The following is a 16,108-nucleotide window of genomic DNA, read 5'->3' on the forward strand; positions in this document are numbered from 1 at the left end:
TCTGCAGCTGCCACCATCACAGATACACAAAAACAAAGCACCTTCATTTCCAGAGAAAGCCTCATGCCCCGAGAGAAGGATGCTTCAAGGAACTGGAAGTGGCGGGTAGTACTAGATTAAAAAAGCCCCTCCTGAGGCATCTCAAAAGGCAGCTCAGACTCAAGGGTTTGGTCTCAGAAATTGTCTGTGGCTGCTTAGGAAGGGTCACAGAACAGTCCATGGGGCTTTGGACTGGCATCCACGGGGCCTCCTGCTAGCCCAAAGTTTGGCCACCATGCGATCAGGTTGAGACCCACGTACACATTCTCTAATTTGAATCTCTAAAAGGACCTCGTGGAGAAAACACAGAGGTCCCCTCAAATCTGCATGTCAGCAAGTAGATAGATATACAGTTTAGAACAGGTGCCTATACTGTCTCCTGGCCTCTGAGAGGCCAAGCAGTGTAGACAAATAGATGACCCCTTGGTTCCTTCACAACCCCCTCCAAGAACTCACTAAGCCAGCAACTCCTGGCCAGCAACACACCTAGTACAAAATCAGAGAAGTGGGTTAAATTATTAATTTGCTGGCAAACAAGACAAGTGTTACAGTGACAAAGGGGGAGGGGCTAGTGAAAGCTTTGGGAACCCCTGCATTCTGCAAAAGGTGCTAGGGCCCTCCTGGATGGGTCAGGTAAGTTCCTGGTGGTTCATTCTGCAGCTTGGGCCAGAGATGTGAGTGCAGCCCCACCAGGTGGGGGAATGAGAGCAGCTCCTGTCACTCGGCCTTCATGACACAGGAAGTTGAAAGTGGCACAGGCATTGGGCTGCAAAGAGAAAGCCAGCATCAGCTGGGCTAGTGCTAGGCTTGGGTTCCCCTCCGCATCCCAAGTCCCAGACATACTGTATCCTGCACTTCCACAGCGATGCCCCGCTGCCTCATGGCTCGCAGCAAGTGGGACTGCAGCCGCTCAGTCCGGTCTCCAGTGCCCACCACAACAATCTCTAGGGAAGGACGGACATGGCTAGTCTACAACCAGGTCTGTCTAGAGGGTGGCTTTCTGGGGCAAAGCACTTCAGCCCTCCCCTCCTCCAATACCTATTCGGGGCTCCAGCATCCAAAAGAGAGAGAAGCTTTCCTCGGTGATGTCCTGGTGGGAACCTACCTGTGTGGGGAGGAGACAAGTTAAATACAAGTCCACCTAAGTTTCCCCAGAGACCCTCTACTTGCTCCAGTGCGGGGCAAAAGAAAAGCCAGGTGTGCCAGGGACAGAATCAGGGGGAAGGCCTGTGACTCTGGCCCTCGGTTTCCTCACTGCAGGGAAGGGCTCACGTTCCACTGCACCACCGAGTGTGGGAGCAGCGCACAGGGCCCAAGTACGCGATTTCCGTTGACCGTGAAGCCGCGGCTGTTGTAGCTGTCGATGTACATATCGTGCGGGGACTCGCGCTGCAGCAGAGAGATGCGCGTCCGCTGGTACAGTTCGTCATCCGCCGGCGTGAGCCGATGCCCACGCCGCGGGGCCCTGCGGAGAGGTACGGTCAGGGTCTAGGGCGCCGGGAATCGCCGGCCGTAGGAGCGGGTGGTCAGGGATGCTGGGTCCGGGCTCACCATGGCAGCTGCGCGGGCGGACAGCGAAGGGCGAGCCGCGCTCGGTACAGGCTACGAAGTACGAACGCGGCGGCCATGGCGGACCGGCGTGCAGGGAGGCTGGCGCAGGCAAAGCGGGGTCATGGCGTCACCAAGCCTAGCGCGATTATAGCGCCCCCAGCGTCGCGGAGGGCACCGCGCAGCTCGGCCGGCCCGGCGCGGGAGAGAGGAGGGAGCGGGCCAGGGGCCTCGGTCCCATAAGGGCGCGTCCCCCAACGCGGCTCCGGTGTCAGCACCTGCCGTCCGCCCCTCCCCAGACCCCCGCAGGCCGTCCTGGAGGAGCCGGACACCTGGTGGCGTGGCTGGCCTCAGGGCACTGCCTGGGCCCCAGCCGCGGCCTGGCCCCCGGCTCTCAGCCATTACGCCGGCCTCCCGGGGCCCGGGGCGGGGCGGCCGAGCACCCGTTCGACTCCCGCACATCTGGCCAGGGCGTGGCGTCAGCCCCCAAATCGCTAATCCCGACTTTAGAGAGTCGGGCTCCGAGGGCGGGGTAGGCAGCTCAAGTTTCCCTCGGTTATCCCCCCCGAGTCCCGCCCCTCCCTAACCGTCACAAGCGCGACCGTTGGCGCCGCGGCCGCGAGTCGCACGGGGCGTGGTTGAGCATGGATTGGCCTCTCCAGAGCGCGAGGGGGCGTGGCTGGTTGGTTTCGCCTTAAAATGGCTCCAAATCTGCGGCCAAAGCAAGCGGAAGGGGACGCTTTGGTAGGGTACTTCTAGGTGCTCGGCGGCCGACCGGGCCTAAACCGGACCAGACGTTGAACTAGACAGCGGCTGGAGCATCGCCTTGTCCTCGCTCACTTCGCTTGCGTCCCGAGAATTCCTTGCGCCCCGTCTTGAGCCGAATCAGAAGGCCTACTGGCGTGAGAATCGCTGGCGCCCGCGCAGGTTCTGGCATCTCCGCGCGCCCACCGTGTGTTGGCCTCAGGGGCACATTGCCGCGTCTGCCACCCTCGGGACGGGGCTGGCGGGAGGCTCGACACAACCGAGGACGGTCGCAATGGATTTCCGGGAGTCCCGTCGCTGCCGTGCGGGCCCATTGGGCCCCTAGCGCTCCGGGCACTGGCAGCGTCACCGGACAAAGGGTCCCGGGTGCCGGGGTGTCCCCAAGTAGGGTTTACTTCCCCTCCGATCCCACGGGCGCGCTTCCCTCTTGGTTGATCCCGAAGCCCGCCCCGCCACCGTCACTGCAGTGGCCCTGACTGCATGAGACCAACAGGACTAATCCTACCCCGCGGATCTAATCCGGATCGGGACCTGGTCCCGGGGAAGGCCCCCACCACCCATATTGTTTGGGGGCCTAGGTGAGCGGCTCGTTCCCACTAGACTTGGTTTCACCTCCTGAGTCCGCCGACTGGGAGTGGAGGGTTTTGATCTGGCTCTAGGGCGAGGGATAACCCCCTCAACCCCCCCCCCCCGGCTGGACAGCGGGCAACGGAATCCCAAAAGCAGCTGTTGTCTCCAGAGCATTCCAGCTGCACTTGGATTTCGTTCCCTGCTCTCCTGCCTGAGCAGCGTCCTGACCCAGATGGAATGGGCTAGCCCCTGATCCCCAGACATACTTTATTGGGTCGCTCTGGTTTCCGTCCCTCTCTCAGGTGCGCCCTCAGGCTAGAAGTGACAGGCGTAGACGTCGGAGAGCCGAGGCGGTGGCCATCTCTGGAGCCCGAGGTACCATTGGCAAGGGAGGGAGGACCCAGGGCCTCCGTATAGAGCTGCAAATGGCGGTGAGTCCCCCAGGGCAGCCCCAGCCCGCAGCTCGCTAAAGATAGCCTTTCACTTCCTGGGGTAAAACCACCCCCAACCGTCTTCATGCACCCAGAGTAGCTGAAGTCCCCAGCTCCGCCTCGGGGCCCCCAACCCTGTTAGCAGCTGTCCCCGGGTCGTGCGCGTGACGCATGGAAAGCGCTTTGGAATGACACGATCACTCCCGTTGAGTGGGCACCCAAGAAGCCATCGGGAATGTCGTGTCCGCCCAGTGCTCTTTCGGCACCCCAGCAGGGCCTTGCAGCCCTAGCCCAGAAAGGGGCCTTGCGAAGGTTTTCCTGCGCCTAGGCTTTTCTCCTTTCTGAGCTCTGGTTATTCTCACTGCTCCAGGGCGGAGATCAGGGGTTTGCCAGTGATCTGCTGCACAGCGCTCTACGGCGTTAGGTTCAATCCCCATTAAAGAAAAGAGAAAAGGGTTATCTAAGTTACAGTGAAGTGAAGACATTCAGGAGCCCTGGTGGGACAGAGGAAAGAGCATTCTCACTGGTAGAGGAGTGGGGTGCTCGGAGAACTGTTCTTAAGCTGGGTCTTCTCATGGTCACGTTGTTTATTTGATCCACAATGGCTGGTTGCCTAAACCAGGAAGTGGGAGGATCCATCAGTGGGCATTTTTTAGGAATAAAGACAACCCATATGTCAAAGGAGGGAATGCTTGCAAATAACCCGAAACTGGAGAACACAAATTCTCTTAAAAATGTGAGTTTTTCAGTAGGTCATGAAAGTGGCTTTAATGTTAGCCGCCCTATTTCAGTGAGAATCCATTTGGGACTTTTGCCGTTTTGATCATGTGTAAATGGAGGAAATGAAACGTTATCACAAATACATAAATGTAAGACTTAGGTTCTTTCCCTGGTTGCTACTGCGGGCGACGGCGAGAGAATCCTAGGCCCGTAGCGTACCCAGAGATTTCAGACCCGGAGCCGAGCCAGGCTGGTGGGCCACGCGGAGGCAGCACTGGAGTCGTAGGTCGAGCGCACCTGTGCACTCACGGGCCGCAGCCAGATCCCCGCCCCAACCAATTGGCCCTCCTTGAAGTTCGACCTCGAAAATTTGCTTCCGGTTCCTTGCTTCCGGTTCTGCCTACTCCTTCCGGTCGCCATGCGCCTTGGGGTAGAGGAGACGCTGGGAGCCCTCAACGCGGCCTTGGGGCCGGGCGGCCCAGTATGGTTCAAGGAGACACGCGCCCGCCACCTGCGTGTCCGAGACTTCTTGGCACCGCGGCGCGCGCTGGAAGCGCGCTTCGGGGACGACCAGGTGGGCGCGAGCAGGGCGGGGACGTGCGGCCCGAGGTAGCTGGGAGCGCTGCGACCCGCTCACTAGCTTGTCTTCCTGCAGGTGCCCGAGCGCGTGGTTCACGCCATCGTCGGCCTGCAGGGTCCTGGCGTGGCCCCGGTACTGAGCTGCGCGCCAACCCCCGCCGGGCTGACGCTCCAGCTGCGGCGGTCCGCCGTCTTCGAGCGCGTCCTCGGCGCCGTGGCCGCCTATGCCGCGCCCACCGTCCCCGCCGCCCCGGGCCCGCGCGTCGTCCTGCACTGCCCGGCGCTGCGCGGCAGCCCCTGCGCCCTCCGCCTGAGCCAGCTGCGTGCCGTGCTCGTGGCCGACCACCTGGCGCGAGCTTTGCACGCTCACAGGTGAGCTGGGGCGCGGGCCCACAAAGGAGAAAGCGCGCGATGGGGGCCCGAGAGCCGCTGCGGGTGGAAAGTGGGGGATAGCTGAGCCCGGTGCTCGGGCTGAGGCGGCCGCCTCGCTTCGCAGGGTGAGTGTGCGCCTAGTGCCCGCTGTGCGGGACCCGCACATGCCGACCTTCCTGCAGCAGCTGCGGGTGGACTGGCCCGCCGCCTCAGAGAGAGCCGCGACCGAAGCCCTAAGGAGCCGCGCGCTTGCAGAGCTCACCCCTGCCCGTAACGCGGAAGCCCTGCCCCCTGGCGCCCTGGGCCGAGTGTACTTGAAGGAGCTGGTGGACGAACGGGGACGCACAACTGGCTATGACCCCAAGCTGGACAGCTGTCTGGGTAGGACCCGGAGCCTCGCAGGGCCAGAAAGTAGTTGGGCCCCGCACTCCCCGCCGGCCTCAGCCCTGTGTGTTCTCTTCGCAGTGACAGAGGATCTGCTCGCTGTGCTGGCGGAGCTGCAGCAGGCTGTGCAGGATTGGGCTGAGGACAGCTCCCTAGGCCTGGTTAGTGACTGACACCCCACCCTGCAGGCCTCTAGCAAACCAGATGTCTTGTGTCCCCGGCAGTGACTGTCCTACCCTATAGGCTGCGGCCCCAGATGCTGGTGCAGATAGCTGCATGGTTGTACACGTGGTGAGCTGTGAGGAGGAGTTCCAGCAACAGAAGTTGGACCTGCTTTGGTGGAAGTTGGATGACCAGGCTCCTCTCAGACAGGTAGGTTAGTGATGGTGGCTCCCCACACCAATCTCAGAGGGCCCTTGAAACCCACTTGTTAGTTGATGGGTCCAGAAGGTGATACTTGACCTTGGGGAGATGTTAGGCTTGGTAAATGGGCATGTGTAGCAGGTGCTGGGAGAGGTCTCTGGAGGCATCATAGCCCAGAGAATACTGAAGAATAGGTTGAGGAGGCTACCCTGTGGGGATGGAGGTTCTAAGGTAAAAAGCTGGGGGAGTCCAGGAACCAAATTTAGGTTCCTGGAGGGTATCGCCAGCTGGCTGAGCCCCTGCTATCTTCCTGACAGAAGCACCTGGTCTGTGGCCCAGTGAAAGTAGCTGGTGCACCTGGCACCCTGACTGCCCCCGAGTACTACGAGTGAGTGAGGCTGGAAGGAAGGCCACCAAGCCAGGGTAGTTGCGGTGGGGGACTCTGCCCCCTGGTCCTCCTCTCACTCTTTTCAAAATGCAGGCTCCGGCATGCCCAGGTGTGCAAGGCCTCAGCACTGAAGCGCGGCAGGGACCTGGCACAAGGTGCGCCTGGGAGACCCTGGCTGTGCTTTGGGTAGGGGAAGGTCATTTGCCCCCCTGCCCCCCCTCGTTCCCTGCCTGTAGAGACTGATTAACTGATCCGTACTCCTTCAGACTCAGCCTGGATGGAAATCTTCAGGGTTCTCTCTGTGGCAACCATTAAGTTTGAGATGCTCAGCACAGCCCCACAAAGTCAGGTGAGCCTGGGCGCCATGCTGGGCCAGGGCTGGGGGGACAGGGTGTGCAGTGGCTGTCCCTCTCTCTGCAGCTGTGCCCTTATTCCTCAGCTTCTCTTGGCCCTGGCCGACAGCAGCATTTCCACAAAGGGCACCAAAAGTGGCACCTTTGTCATGTATAATTGTGCACGTCTTGCCACACTCTTTGAGAGTTACAAGTGCAGCATGGAACAAGGTCTGTACCCCACTTTCCCACCTGTGAGCAGTCTGGATTTCTCTCTGCTACATGATGAGGTGAGTGCCCCTCTTGGGTAGCTGTCACATGTGGGAAGTTCAGGCCTTTCCCTCCCAGCACCCTTCTCCCCCACAGGGTGAGTGGTTGCTGCTCTTCAACAGCATCCTCCCTTTCCCAGACCTGCTGAGCCAGACAGCAGCCCTACCCTGCACAGCCCCAGGGCTCCACATCACTGCACGCACAGAGATGGTAAGGCAGAGGACACTGGGACGGACTGCACACACTAGTCTTTATTCTGGGGCACAGAGACAGGCCAGTGACTCAGTCTCTTGTCTCTAGGTGTGCAAGTTCCTGGTACAGCTCAGCATGGATTTCAGCTCATACTATAACCGGGTACACATCCTAGGGGTAAGTGCACAGCAAAAGGGCATATGTGGGGGGTGCAGGGGAAGCAAAGGATGAGACCAGCAGGCCCCTTTCTCTCCTCCAGGAGCCTCGACCACACTTGTTTGGTCAAATGTTTGCCCGTCTGCAGCTTCTGCGGGCTGTGCGTGAAGTGCTCCACACCGGGCTGGCCATGCTGGGTCTCCCTCCATTGAGTCACATCTAAGGCCACAGAGGCCCCAATATCTGGGAATGTCCACAAAGTCATCAACTGAAAGGGAAAAAACCCACAGATTTTGTTAGAGACTCGGAGCCAAAATAAATTGCTTCTGTGACAAAGTTTTGTCCCATTGTGGGGAGTGGGGCATATTCTTGGTCTGCCCAGGTGGCTTTCAACTCACCTCCAGCTCCTGCTCTTGAGTCAGGAGCCCGCGGCTGCCTCTTCCTCCCCTCAAGGCACACTGGGCATGGGCACAGATAGTCACTCTGTCTGTGAGCAGGCCCCATGCCCAGCATGCCGGCCACCGCGGGACATCTCAGTCATACCAGTTGTAAACCTCAAGGCCCTGGCCCCCAAGAGCACAGCGGTGGCCAAACTCGGGGCTCACGGGCCAGCAGTCCATGTCGGCCACATCTGCTACGTGGTACACTGTACTGTTCATAAAGGTGGGCTCACCATGCCCCAGACGCCAGAAGGTAAGCCGTTGGTCGATGGAGGCTGAGACCATGAGGCTTGGGCTTAAGATCTTGAGGCCTGTCACATGGGCAGCATGTGCACAGGGGAGAGAGTATTCTTCCAGCACTTGCAGCTGGGGCACCAGCTCAGCACCCCCCACAGCCTCTTCCAGCTCTGGCACCTCCACAGTAAGCACAAAGACGTGGAGGGAGCCATCCTCACTGCCACTGGCCACAAGATGGCCCTCACGTGTGGGCAAAGTGTGCAGGCTGTTGACACCACAGCTGTGAGCCTGGAGAGTCAGGCAGGGGCTGCCCAGCCCTGGAAGAAGATGGTTGTCACTACCCAGCTCAACACTTGGCTGAGTGCACTGGGAGGTGGGGGGACAGCCACAGTGGCACTCTAGCTACTCACGGTAGGGAAGCCCAGGGTCTGCTGGAGGCTCCAGGGCAGGAGAGCCATGGTCCAGCACAGTGGTGAGATCCCAGAAGGCCAGGCTGCCATCCGTGGCTGCACTGCACAGGAACAGTCTCCTGGTAGCCAGGAAAAGGCAGCTGGGTCAGTGAGGGGGATGGAAAGCAATAGGAGCCCCCACCAAACCCATGCAGGACCACCATGCAGCCCCTCTCACCGCCGCTGATTGGTTGCCTCGTGTGTGAAGGAGTGGACCTTGAGCACACAGCGCTTGTGGTGGAAGGTTTCAGCCAGGAGCTGTAGCTGCTGCCCAGAGTCCTGCAAGAGAAAGAGCCTGGGGGGTGCAGAGGATGGCCCAGCTCAGAACCCATTTTAAACATCCCTACATCCTTTTCTTTTGTCTCCAGGCCCCCTGGGTCCTATATGCTCACCTCACTGCCCCATCGCTACAGGCTGCAGCCACAAGGGGGCCAAGGCCAGGCCGGTCGAGCTCACACACAGCTAGGGACATGTACCTGCAAGGACAGTACACAGCCATCAGGCAAAGCCTTGGAGCAGCGGCACAGGGCTTGCCCTGCATGCCCCCCCACCCCATGCTCCTGTCTGACAGTGCACCTCACCTGGTCTCTGGGTCCACCTTGATCATCCGGTGCCGATTGCGCTGCCGGTCCCAGTACTCATCCAGCCGGTGAGACGAAAGGTGCATGACATGGCAGGCAAGGCGGCTTGGGGTGCTGGGGTCTGGGCTGACCATGATTGTGAAGCAGTGCATCTCAGCCCTGCCCCCCGCAGATACCACATGGGCAGTCAGGCCAGGCCGAGGATCCTGAGGGCCACCTGGGGTGCCAGTGCCCCACACAGCCACTGCACGCACCGAGGAGATGTGGTTACAGACAGCTGTAAGCGCATGGGCTGAGCCTGTAGCTGTGGGGAGTGCCAGGATACAGACGGTGGTGTCCTCGCTGCACGTTATCACAATGTCGATCAGGCCAGGGCCCTCACTACCGGGCTCCAGGTGGTCAGGCTGCATGAAGCTGGGCACCCCAAATTCAGGCCCCAGGGTGACGGTGCCCACACGCTTTACACAAGTGATCTCACGGCCGTGTAGGCTCTCCCGGAGAATCACATGTGGCCGCGTGCAGCCACCAAGAGCCCGGTACAGCATGACATCCCCATCCTTGAGGTAGGCAAAAGCCATAGCTGCCTCGGTATCAGAGAAGGCCCAGGAGCGATGCCCTCCACCACAGTTGATAATGTGCAGCTTCTCATGCGACCGGGGGCTCCACACCACAAACTCGTTGGCATGGAAACCCAGGATGACCATGCTCCCATCAGCCACCATTCGGAGCCCAGCCACCCAGTTCATACCTCGACAGGATTTTTGCCTTAGGACTGGCTGGAGTTGGCCACCTCGCACCAAGAGCTGGTAGTAGGCACCATCACGCCCTGTAGTGTACACGTAGCCACCATGGCAGGTGACTGAGGTCACACCCTGTTTCCCATGCAGAGAAGGGAGGGTGGACACAGGGCCCCACTCAGCCAAGGTGTTCTCACTCCCACCACTGCCACTACCCGTTCCAAGTGCTCCAGTACCAGCCCCAACTTTGCCTCCGACCCCAAGATCCTTGAGCAAATCTGGTCGGGAGGGGAACAGCAACACGGAGCCCCGGCGGTCCCCGCACACCAGGAAGTCGCCCGGGGGTAGGAAGGCACTGCATGTGTGCCATCTCTGCTTGCTTGGAGGTAGGAGGTACCGGCAACGTTCCTTGACAAAGATGGCCTTGCCAGAGGGCGCAGCAGAGATCTCTAGGCAAGCCACCACACCACCAGGGCCCGATGCTAGCAACAGAAGCTCCTCGTAGCCACGCAAGGCCCAGCTCAGGCTGTGCACCTTCCCATGGAACAGGGTCAGGTCCACAGCTGCAGTTGGAGTGTTGATGGGGACAACCTTGACATGACCTTCCCCATTGGCCATGGCACACAGTCCGAAGCCCTCAGGACCAGGGGCTGCCTCCAGGAGGCAGTAGGACTGGAAGCACTTGTCCTCCAGCAGCTGCTCCCAGCACTTGACCTCGAGGTCATAAAGGTACAGGGCCCCTGTATCAGTCACTGCCAGTACTCGCCATGAGCCAGCCAGCGTCACAGCCTTGAGGGCACCTGGCCTGCTATGGGATTTGAAGCAGAGGGTGGAGACCCCCGAACCCGGGTACCCACGCCCCATCAGGTGCCATAGCCGAATGCCTGAGTCATCGCCCCCAGTGATCACCCAGGCCTGTCTCTCATGAGCAGCTATGGCCCGGATCCCACGGCCCTGGTGGCCCCGAAAGGCCTGGAGGATTTCGCCTTCGTGGCTCCATACCAAGCAGACACAGTCTTCTCCTGCACTGATAAGGTAATTTTCTAGGAGCTTGACCTGCCATACACGGGCACTGTGCCCAAAGCAGTGCCCAATATTCTGCACCCGACCCCCAGGCACCCGCAGGTCACCCACCTTCCAGATGCGAACACTTCGGTCTTCTGAAGCTGTGGCCAACAGGCCTTTGCTTTCCAGGTATGACATGCTGAAGATGACACCCACGTGCCCACTAACCCGTCGGTCGGGGGCTACTGGCTTATTGTCTATTAAAGCAGCTGCTGGGTACCAGACCAGGAGCTGGTTGGAAACGGCACCCGCCACTATGGTCAGCTCCTTCCAGGTATCTCCAATCAGACAGGCTGAGGAGAGGGTGCACCTGTCCGTGCAGGGCACGTCCTGCAGCATGCACCCTACCACAGGGTCATACAGCACCACTGAGTTGTGGCCCAGGGCCAAGGCCATGTTCCCCTCAAGCCAACGGGCATCCCAGATCCAGTCAGACATGTTCCACAGGCCAGAACGCCAGAGCTCCCGGAAGCGGCCCTGTCCCCAGCCAATTTTCACAATTCGGAGTCCCTTGCTCCCAAACACCGCCACCATGGCCTCCGAGTCAAGGTCTCCGTTGGGCTCTGGTCGCACTCGGAACCCATGAATAAGATAGTGGCCAAGCAGGTTCTGCACTCGTTTCATCATCCGCAGATGTCCACCAAAATCCAAGGTGTACACCAGGACATCTGGCCCCTCACCTGGACAGAGGCAAAGAGCCGCATCAGAACCCCTCACCTAACTCTGACGAGCCATGAAGAAGAGACAGGGAGCAGGGAAGATTCTCAGTATGTAGCTTATGAATATATTAGGTCACTCAGTCCTGCAGGCTTGAACCTTGGAAAATCCTTGGTCTCACCTTCAGCTGTACCTTCAGTGCTGACTTTCTGATTCCCTCATCAGTCACCCATCACATTCAATTCAACCATGAATTCCTCAAACTCAGTCTCCTCCTCACCCCACCTAACTCCTCATGCTTCAGACAGGAATCCTCTCAGCTTTAGTCCCCAAATCCTTGGCCTCATTTACCTCTACATGCATTCTTCCCACTTCCACCTCCCCCAGGGGAGAGGCAGACCCAGTAAGTCAATCTTTCCACCTTGGGTCCACAGCAGAACCCCTCCTGATTTCCAGGAGCCGTAATGCAGTCCAAAAAAAAAAAAAAATTGCAGAACATCCATTATAAACCAGACAATGAACTATATGCTGCAGTAATGAATAAAGACCCTGCTCCTGTGGATTAGGAAGACATTAAACAATATCACACAACAGATGGCTAAAAAATACATGAAAAGATGCTCAACATCACTAATTATCAGAGAAATGCAAATCAAAACTACAATGAGGTATCACCTCACACCGGTCAGAATGGCCATCAACAAAAAGTCTACAAACAGGGAATTCCCTGTCGGTCCAGCGGTTACGACTACACACTCTCACTGCCGAGGCCCCGGGTTTGATCCCTGGTGGGGGAACTAAGATCCCACAAGCTGCGAGGCACGGCCAGAATAAAAAATATATACAAATGAACGTATTTACAAAACAGAAACAGACTCACAGATTTCAAAAACAAACTTATGGTTACCAAAGGGGAAACGTGGCAGGGAGGCATAAATTAGGAGTTTGGGATTAACATACACACATTACTATATAAAAAACGGATAACGAACAAGGACCTACTGTATAGCACAGGGAGCTCTACTCAATATTCTGTAATCACCTATATCGGTAAAGAATCTGAGAAAGAATGAATATATGTATACGTATAACCTAATCACTTTGCTGTACACCTGAAACTAACACAACATTGTAAATCAACTATACTCCAGTAAAATTTAAAAAAAAACAAAACTATGCTTACAGGGTGGGGGAAAGAGTGGGGGGAGGGATAGATTGGGAATCTGGGATTGACATGTACACACACATATTTAAAATAGATAACCAGGGGCTTCCCTGGTGGCACAGTGGTTAAGAGTCTGCCTGCCAATTCAGGGGACACGGGTTTGAGCCCTGGTCCAGGAAGATCCCACGTGCCACGGAGCAACTAAGCCTGTGCACCACAACTACTGAGCCTGCGCTCTAGAGCCCGTGAGCCACAACTACTGAGCCCATGTGCTACAACTACTGAAGCCCGCACACCTAGAGCCCGTGCTCCGCAACAAGAGAAGCCACCGCAATGAGAAGCCCTCGCACCGCAACAAAGAGTAGCCCCCACTCACCGCAACTAGAGAAAGCCCGCGCGCAGCAACAAAGACCCAACACAGCCAATAAATAAATTAATTAAATACTTTAAATAAATAAATAAAATAGATAACCAGGGGACTTCCCTGGTGGCACAGTGGATAAGATTGCACACTCCCAATGCAGGGGACCCGGGTTTGATCCCTGGTCAGGGAACTGGATCCCACATGCATGCTGCAACTAAGAGTTCACGTGCCACAACTAAGGAGCTGGTGAGCCACAACTAAGGAGCCCTGGAGCTGCAACTAAAACCCAACGCAACCAAATAAATAAATATTTTTAAAAAACCAAACAAATAAAAATAAAACAGATAACCAAAAAATATATAAATAAATATTTTAAAAAGTAATAAAATAACCAACAAGGACCTACTGTATAGCACAGGGAACTCTGCTCAGTACTCTGTAATAACCTAAATGGGAAAAGAACTTGAAAAAGAATACATACATATATATGTATAACTGAATCACTCTGCTGTACACCTGAAACTAACACAACATTGTTAATCAACTATACTCCAATATAAAATAAAAATTAAAAAATAAATAGGGACTTCCCTGGTGGTCCAGTGGCTAAGACTCTACGCTCCCAATCCGGGGTCCCGGGTTCCATCCTTGGTCAGGGAACTAGATCCCACATGAAGCAACTAAGAGTTTGCATGCTGCAACTAAGAGTTCTCATGCCGCAACTAAAAGATCCTGCATGCCGCAACTGAAGATCCCACATGCAGCAACGAAGACCCAGAACAGCCAAATAAATAAATATTAAAAACAAACAAACAATATCACACAAGTAAACTACATAGTTATAATTTTGGTTAAGTTCCAAGAAAGAACTATATAGGTTGCTTTAAAAATATAAAATGGGGGGGGGTAAAAAAAAGGATATAAAATGGGAAAGTCTACTCCAGTGGTTCTCAACAGAGGGGCAATTTCCCCCCCCAGAAGACATCTGGTAATGTCTGAAGACATTTTTGGTTGTTACAACCGGGAGTTGTGTGTGCTACTTGCATCTAGGAGTGGAGGCTAAATGATGCTGCTATACATCGTACAATTTAGACAGCCCCTCACACAAAGAATGATCTGTTCCAATATATCAATAGTGCTGAGACTAAGAAACCCTGGTCTGATCTGACCAGACTGGGTGAGTGTCTGGGGAGGCCAACTGGAGGACAAAACATTTAGGCTGAGGAATCAGGGATCAGCAGCAGTTAGTCAAAGGAAGAGCAGGCAGGAGTGAGAGGGGGTGAACCTTCCGTAGCAGAGGAAACAGCAATTCTGATGGCCCTGAGGTGAGCAAGAGCTTTGGGTAGTGTGGCTATAACAGGAAACAAAGGGCTCAAGGATGGGCTAGAGAGAACACTACTGAGGGGGTCAGGGAGGCATAGGTGCATGGCCTCAAATTTGATGGCAATAAAGGTAGAAAAAATAGATGCCACATGTATGAAGTGCAAATCAACCAGACTGGCCTAGGGAACAAGGTAGATTCTTGGGCTTGGGCACCTGAGTGGCTGGTGTTCCCTCTGCTGAACAGTATTTCAATTTGTAGGCACCTGTGCACTTGACAACAAGGGCTGGGAATTCAGATTGTAGATACACATTTAGACTATCAGTACACATGGGTGGGATTTGAGAACTGTCAACATAAAAGTCACTTTGGAAGTCACAGGAATAGGTGAATTCACTTTAAAAACTTTCTGATCTGAACTTCCCAAGCCATTCCCACGCTTAATACCTTTCAATGGGGCTTCGCCACTGGGACGTTATGCCCTTAGGGATAAAGTCAAATCTAGGCCTAAAATAGACTGGCCTCTGTTCATTTCTCCAGCCTCTTCTCCTAGACCACCCTCCCCTCCTACTGAAGCCTCATAAGAATTCCCTCTTTCATACAAAGTGACAAACTCAGTCTTAAGGCCTTTGGCTTGCTCACCCTCTGCCAGGAACCTTCTCTTCTAGTTTACTTCTGCGGTTCTTCAGCTTTCTGCTTAGCTATCCTCTCCTCCAGGAGCCTTAGGAGTTTAGCTCAGTGTAGGAACCTTGGGCTCCCAGAGCCCCCACATCACATCAAAATTGGGCCATCCTTCGCCCCATCCCCCACCCCCATACATCCATCCCCGTTAGGATTGGTAGCAGCTCACTCAAGGCTTGACAGCCAGTGCTCTGCCTTGGGACCCTTATCAAACTCAGCAGCACCATCATCGGTCACTAGTGGCTTCCAGTCGAGCCTCACCGCTCCTCAGGTCTCTGCCGCCTCAGATCCCTGGCCTCTGCTACCCGAGCCGACCTTCCTCGGAGGGGCATCGACATCAGACTTCCTGGAACCCAACCATCTCGGGAGAGACCTGAGCCTCCGCACTGGCCTACTCAGAAAGGTCTCGTCCTCAGCTTCCCGCGACCCCATCCTGGTCAGAGGCTCTTCATCTCCACCTTCTAGGTAAGAGCCTCACCCGCCGCACCCTCACACCGGAGAGGCCACACCCCCTTCTGGGCCTTGCCCACCCCCGAAAGGCCACGCCCCGGGCTCTGGACCCGCCCACGGAGGGGCCTCATCGCCGACCTACTCGCCGAGCCCCCTCAGGAGAGGCCCAACCCATCGAAGCGGCCACAGGCTTCCCTCATTCCCTTCCCCCGCCCCCGCCGACCGCGTTTCCCCGCTCCTTTTTGCCGTCCCACCCGCCCTCTCCGCGTCACCTGCAGTTTATGAAAGGCCTCGGGAGCCACCTCAGTTTTTTGTTTCCTGGACTCCTCGGGCCGCGCTTCAGCCCCGCCATCTCCGGGCTCCCGCCCGCCGCCCGTCCTCCTCCTCGGGGCATCCCTTTGTTCTTAAGGCCGCTCCCCAGGCGAGCGTTCAGTTTCTTCTCCGCTAGCGCGCGCCTCAACCAAAACTCACCCGCCAAAAGCCGCTCCCCCACGCACTCCAGACCCGTGACCGGGAGGAGAATGAGCTCCGAGGTTGCCCTCGGCCAAACGTAGTCCTCGTGAGCGTCCATGTCAGTCCCAGAACCGCTGCAGCTGCCACGGTCAAGAAGAGAGCCGAGCTCTCGCGAGACGAGCGTTCCCGCGCGCCTCGCTGCAGCTCTACAGCGCCCGTAGCAACAGGTAGCAGAGGCAGGGGCGCCTGCCGCCGGGGCCCAATGACGACGACTCTCCGCCCCACGCCGTCCGGCTGGGATTGGCGGGGCCGAATCGCCCTCCCCCTCACGTGACGTCGCAGCATGCACCCGGCCGCGGCGCCCCGCCCCGCCCTTTATGCCTACAGCCTGTTCCGAGG

The 16,108-nt window shown here is 57.0% G+C and overlaps 3 protein-coding genes across 21 annotated transcripts; 1 reads left to right on the forward strand and 2 right to left on the reverse strand.

The window, feature by feature from the left end:
• Positions 1-536: 536 nt before the first annotated feature.
• On the reverse strand, positions 537-2,139 carry NDUFAF3 (NADH:ubiquinone oxidoreductase complex assembly factor 3). 2 transcript variants are annotated; one of them, XM_033413143.2, is made up of 5 exons: positions 1,591-2,139; positions 1,375-1,504; positions 1,078-1,144; positions 883-983; positions 537-805 (listed from the first exon to the last, which is right to left on the reverse strand). In XM_033413143.2, the coding sequence occupies exons 1-5, from the start codon at positions 1,665-1,667 to the stop codon at positions 689-691; spliced, it is 492 nt and encodes a 163-aa protein (XP_033269034.1). In that variant the 5' UTR covers positions 1,668-2,139; the 3' UTR covers positions 537-688. The 2 variants fall into 2 exon arrangements, with proteins under 2 accessions (XP_033269034.1, XP_004283967.1); XM_004283919.4 differs by having other exon boundaries at positions 1,312-1,504.
• A 159-nt stretch (positions 2,140-2,298) lies between these two features.
• DALRD3 (DALR anticodon binding domain containing 3) lies at positions 2,299-7,445 on the forward strand. 17 transcript variants are annotated; one of them, XM_033413128.2, is made up of 13 exons: positions 2,299-2,930; positions 3,225-3,297; positions 4,729-5,024; positions 5,149-5,405; positions 5,490-5,569; positions 5,652-5,780; positions 6,089-6,159; positions 6,253-6,314; positions 6,426-6,508; positions 6,599-6,781; positions 6,840-6,971; positions 7,062-7,130; positions 7,213-7,445. In XM_033413128.2, the coding sequence occupies exons 1-13, from the start codon at positions 2,833-2,835 to the stop codon at positions 7,330-7,332; spliced, it is 1,653 nt and encodes a 550-aa protein (XP_033269019.1). In that variant the 5' UTR covers positions 2,299-2,832; the 3' UTR covers positions 7,333-7,445. The 17 variants fall into 17 exon arrangements, 13 of the variants coding, with proteins under 13 accessions (XP_033269019.1, XP_033269021.1, XP_033269013.1 ...); XM_033413130.2 differs by having other exon boundaries at positions 6,858-6,971; XM_033413122.2 differs by having other exon boundaries at positions 5,149-5,569.
• Positions 6,995-15,945, reverse strand: WDR6 (WD repeat domain 6). Of its 2 annotated transcripts, XR_001120202.3 has the most exons (7): positions 15,728-15,945; positions 8,817-11,298; positions 8,628-8,711; positions 8,414-8,530; positions 8,197-8,315; positions 7,508-8,103; positions 6,995-7,377 (listed from the first exon to the last, which is right to left on the reverse strand). XR_001120202.3 is itself a non-coding variant. In XM_004283915.4 (6 exons), exons 1-6 carry the CDS (start codon positions 15,825-15,827, stop codon positions 7,643-7,645), a joined length of 3,363 nt encoding a protein of 1,120 aa, XP_004283963.1. In that variant the 5' UTR covers positions 15,828-15,945; the 3' UTR covers positions 6,995-7,642. The 2 variants fall into 2 exon arrangements, 1 of the variants encoding a protein (XP_004283963.1); XM_004283915.4 differs by having other exon boundaries at positions 6,995-8,103.
• Positions 15,946-16,108: the final 163 nt, after the last annotated feature.

The sequence above is a fragment of the Orcinus orca genome, chromosome 10 (genome assembly GCF_937001465.1).
Source record: "Orcinus orca chromosome 10, mOrcOrc1.1, whole genome shotgun sequence".
NCBI lineage: Eukaryota > Metazoa > Chordata > Mammalia > Artiodactyla > Delphinidae > Orcinus > Orcinus orca.

What these genes read in the sequence shown, in the direction of transcription:
- DALRD3 (XM_033413122.2), top strand. Translation starts at nt 2,833, where the DNA reads ATGAGACCAACAGGACTAATCCTACCCCGCGGATCTAATCCGGATCGG. An exon ending in GGCCATCTCTGGAGCCCGAG is followed by an intron (nt 3,298 to 4,728) that starts GTACCATTGGCA and finishes GTCTTCCTGCAG; the next exon opens with GTGCCCGAGCGCGTGGTTCA. An exon ending in TCACTGCACGCACAGAGATG is followed by an intron (nt 6,972 to 7,061) that starts GTAAGGCAGAGG and finishes TCTTGTCTCTAG; the next exon opens with GTGTGCAAGTTCCTGGTACA.
- WDR6 (XM_004283915.4), bottom strand. Translation starts at nt 15,827, where the DNA reads ATGGACGCTCACGAGGACTACGTTTGGCCGAGGGCAACCTCGGAGCTC. An exon ending in AAGGTGGACCCAGAGACCAG is followed by an intron (nt 8,712 to 8,816) that starts GTGAGGTGCACT and finishes CTGTCCTTGCAG; the next exon opens with GTACATGTCCCTAGCTGTGT. An exon ending in AGACCCTGGGCTTCCCTACC is followed by an intron (nt 8,104 to 8,196) that starts GTGAGTAGCTAG and finishes ATCTTCTTCCAG; the next exon opens with GGCTGGGCAGCCCCTGCCTG.
- NDUFAF3 (XM_004283919.4), bottom strand. Translation starts at nt 1,667, where the DNA reads ATGGCCGCCGCGTTCGTACTTCGTAGCCTGTACCGAGCGCGGCTCGCC. An exon ending in GATGCTGGAGCCCCGAATAG is followed by an intron (nt 984 to 1,077) that starts GTATTGGAGGAG and finishes GTCCTTCCCTAG; the next exon opens with AGATTGTTGTGGTGGGCACT. An exon ending in CTGTGGAAGTGCAGGATACA is followed by an intron (nt 806 to 882) that starts GTATGTCTGGGA and finishes TTCTCTTTGCAG; the next exon opens with CCCAATGCCTGTGCCACTTT.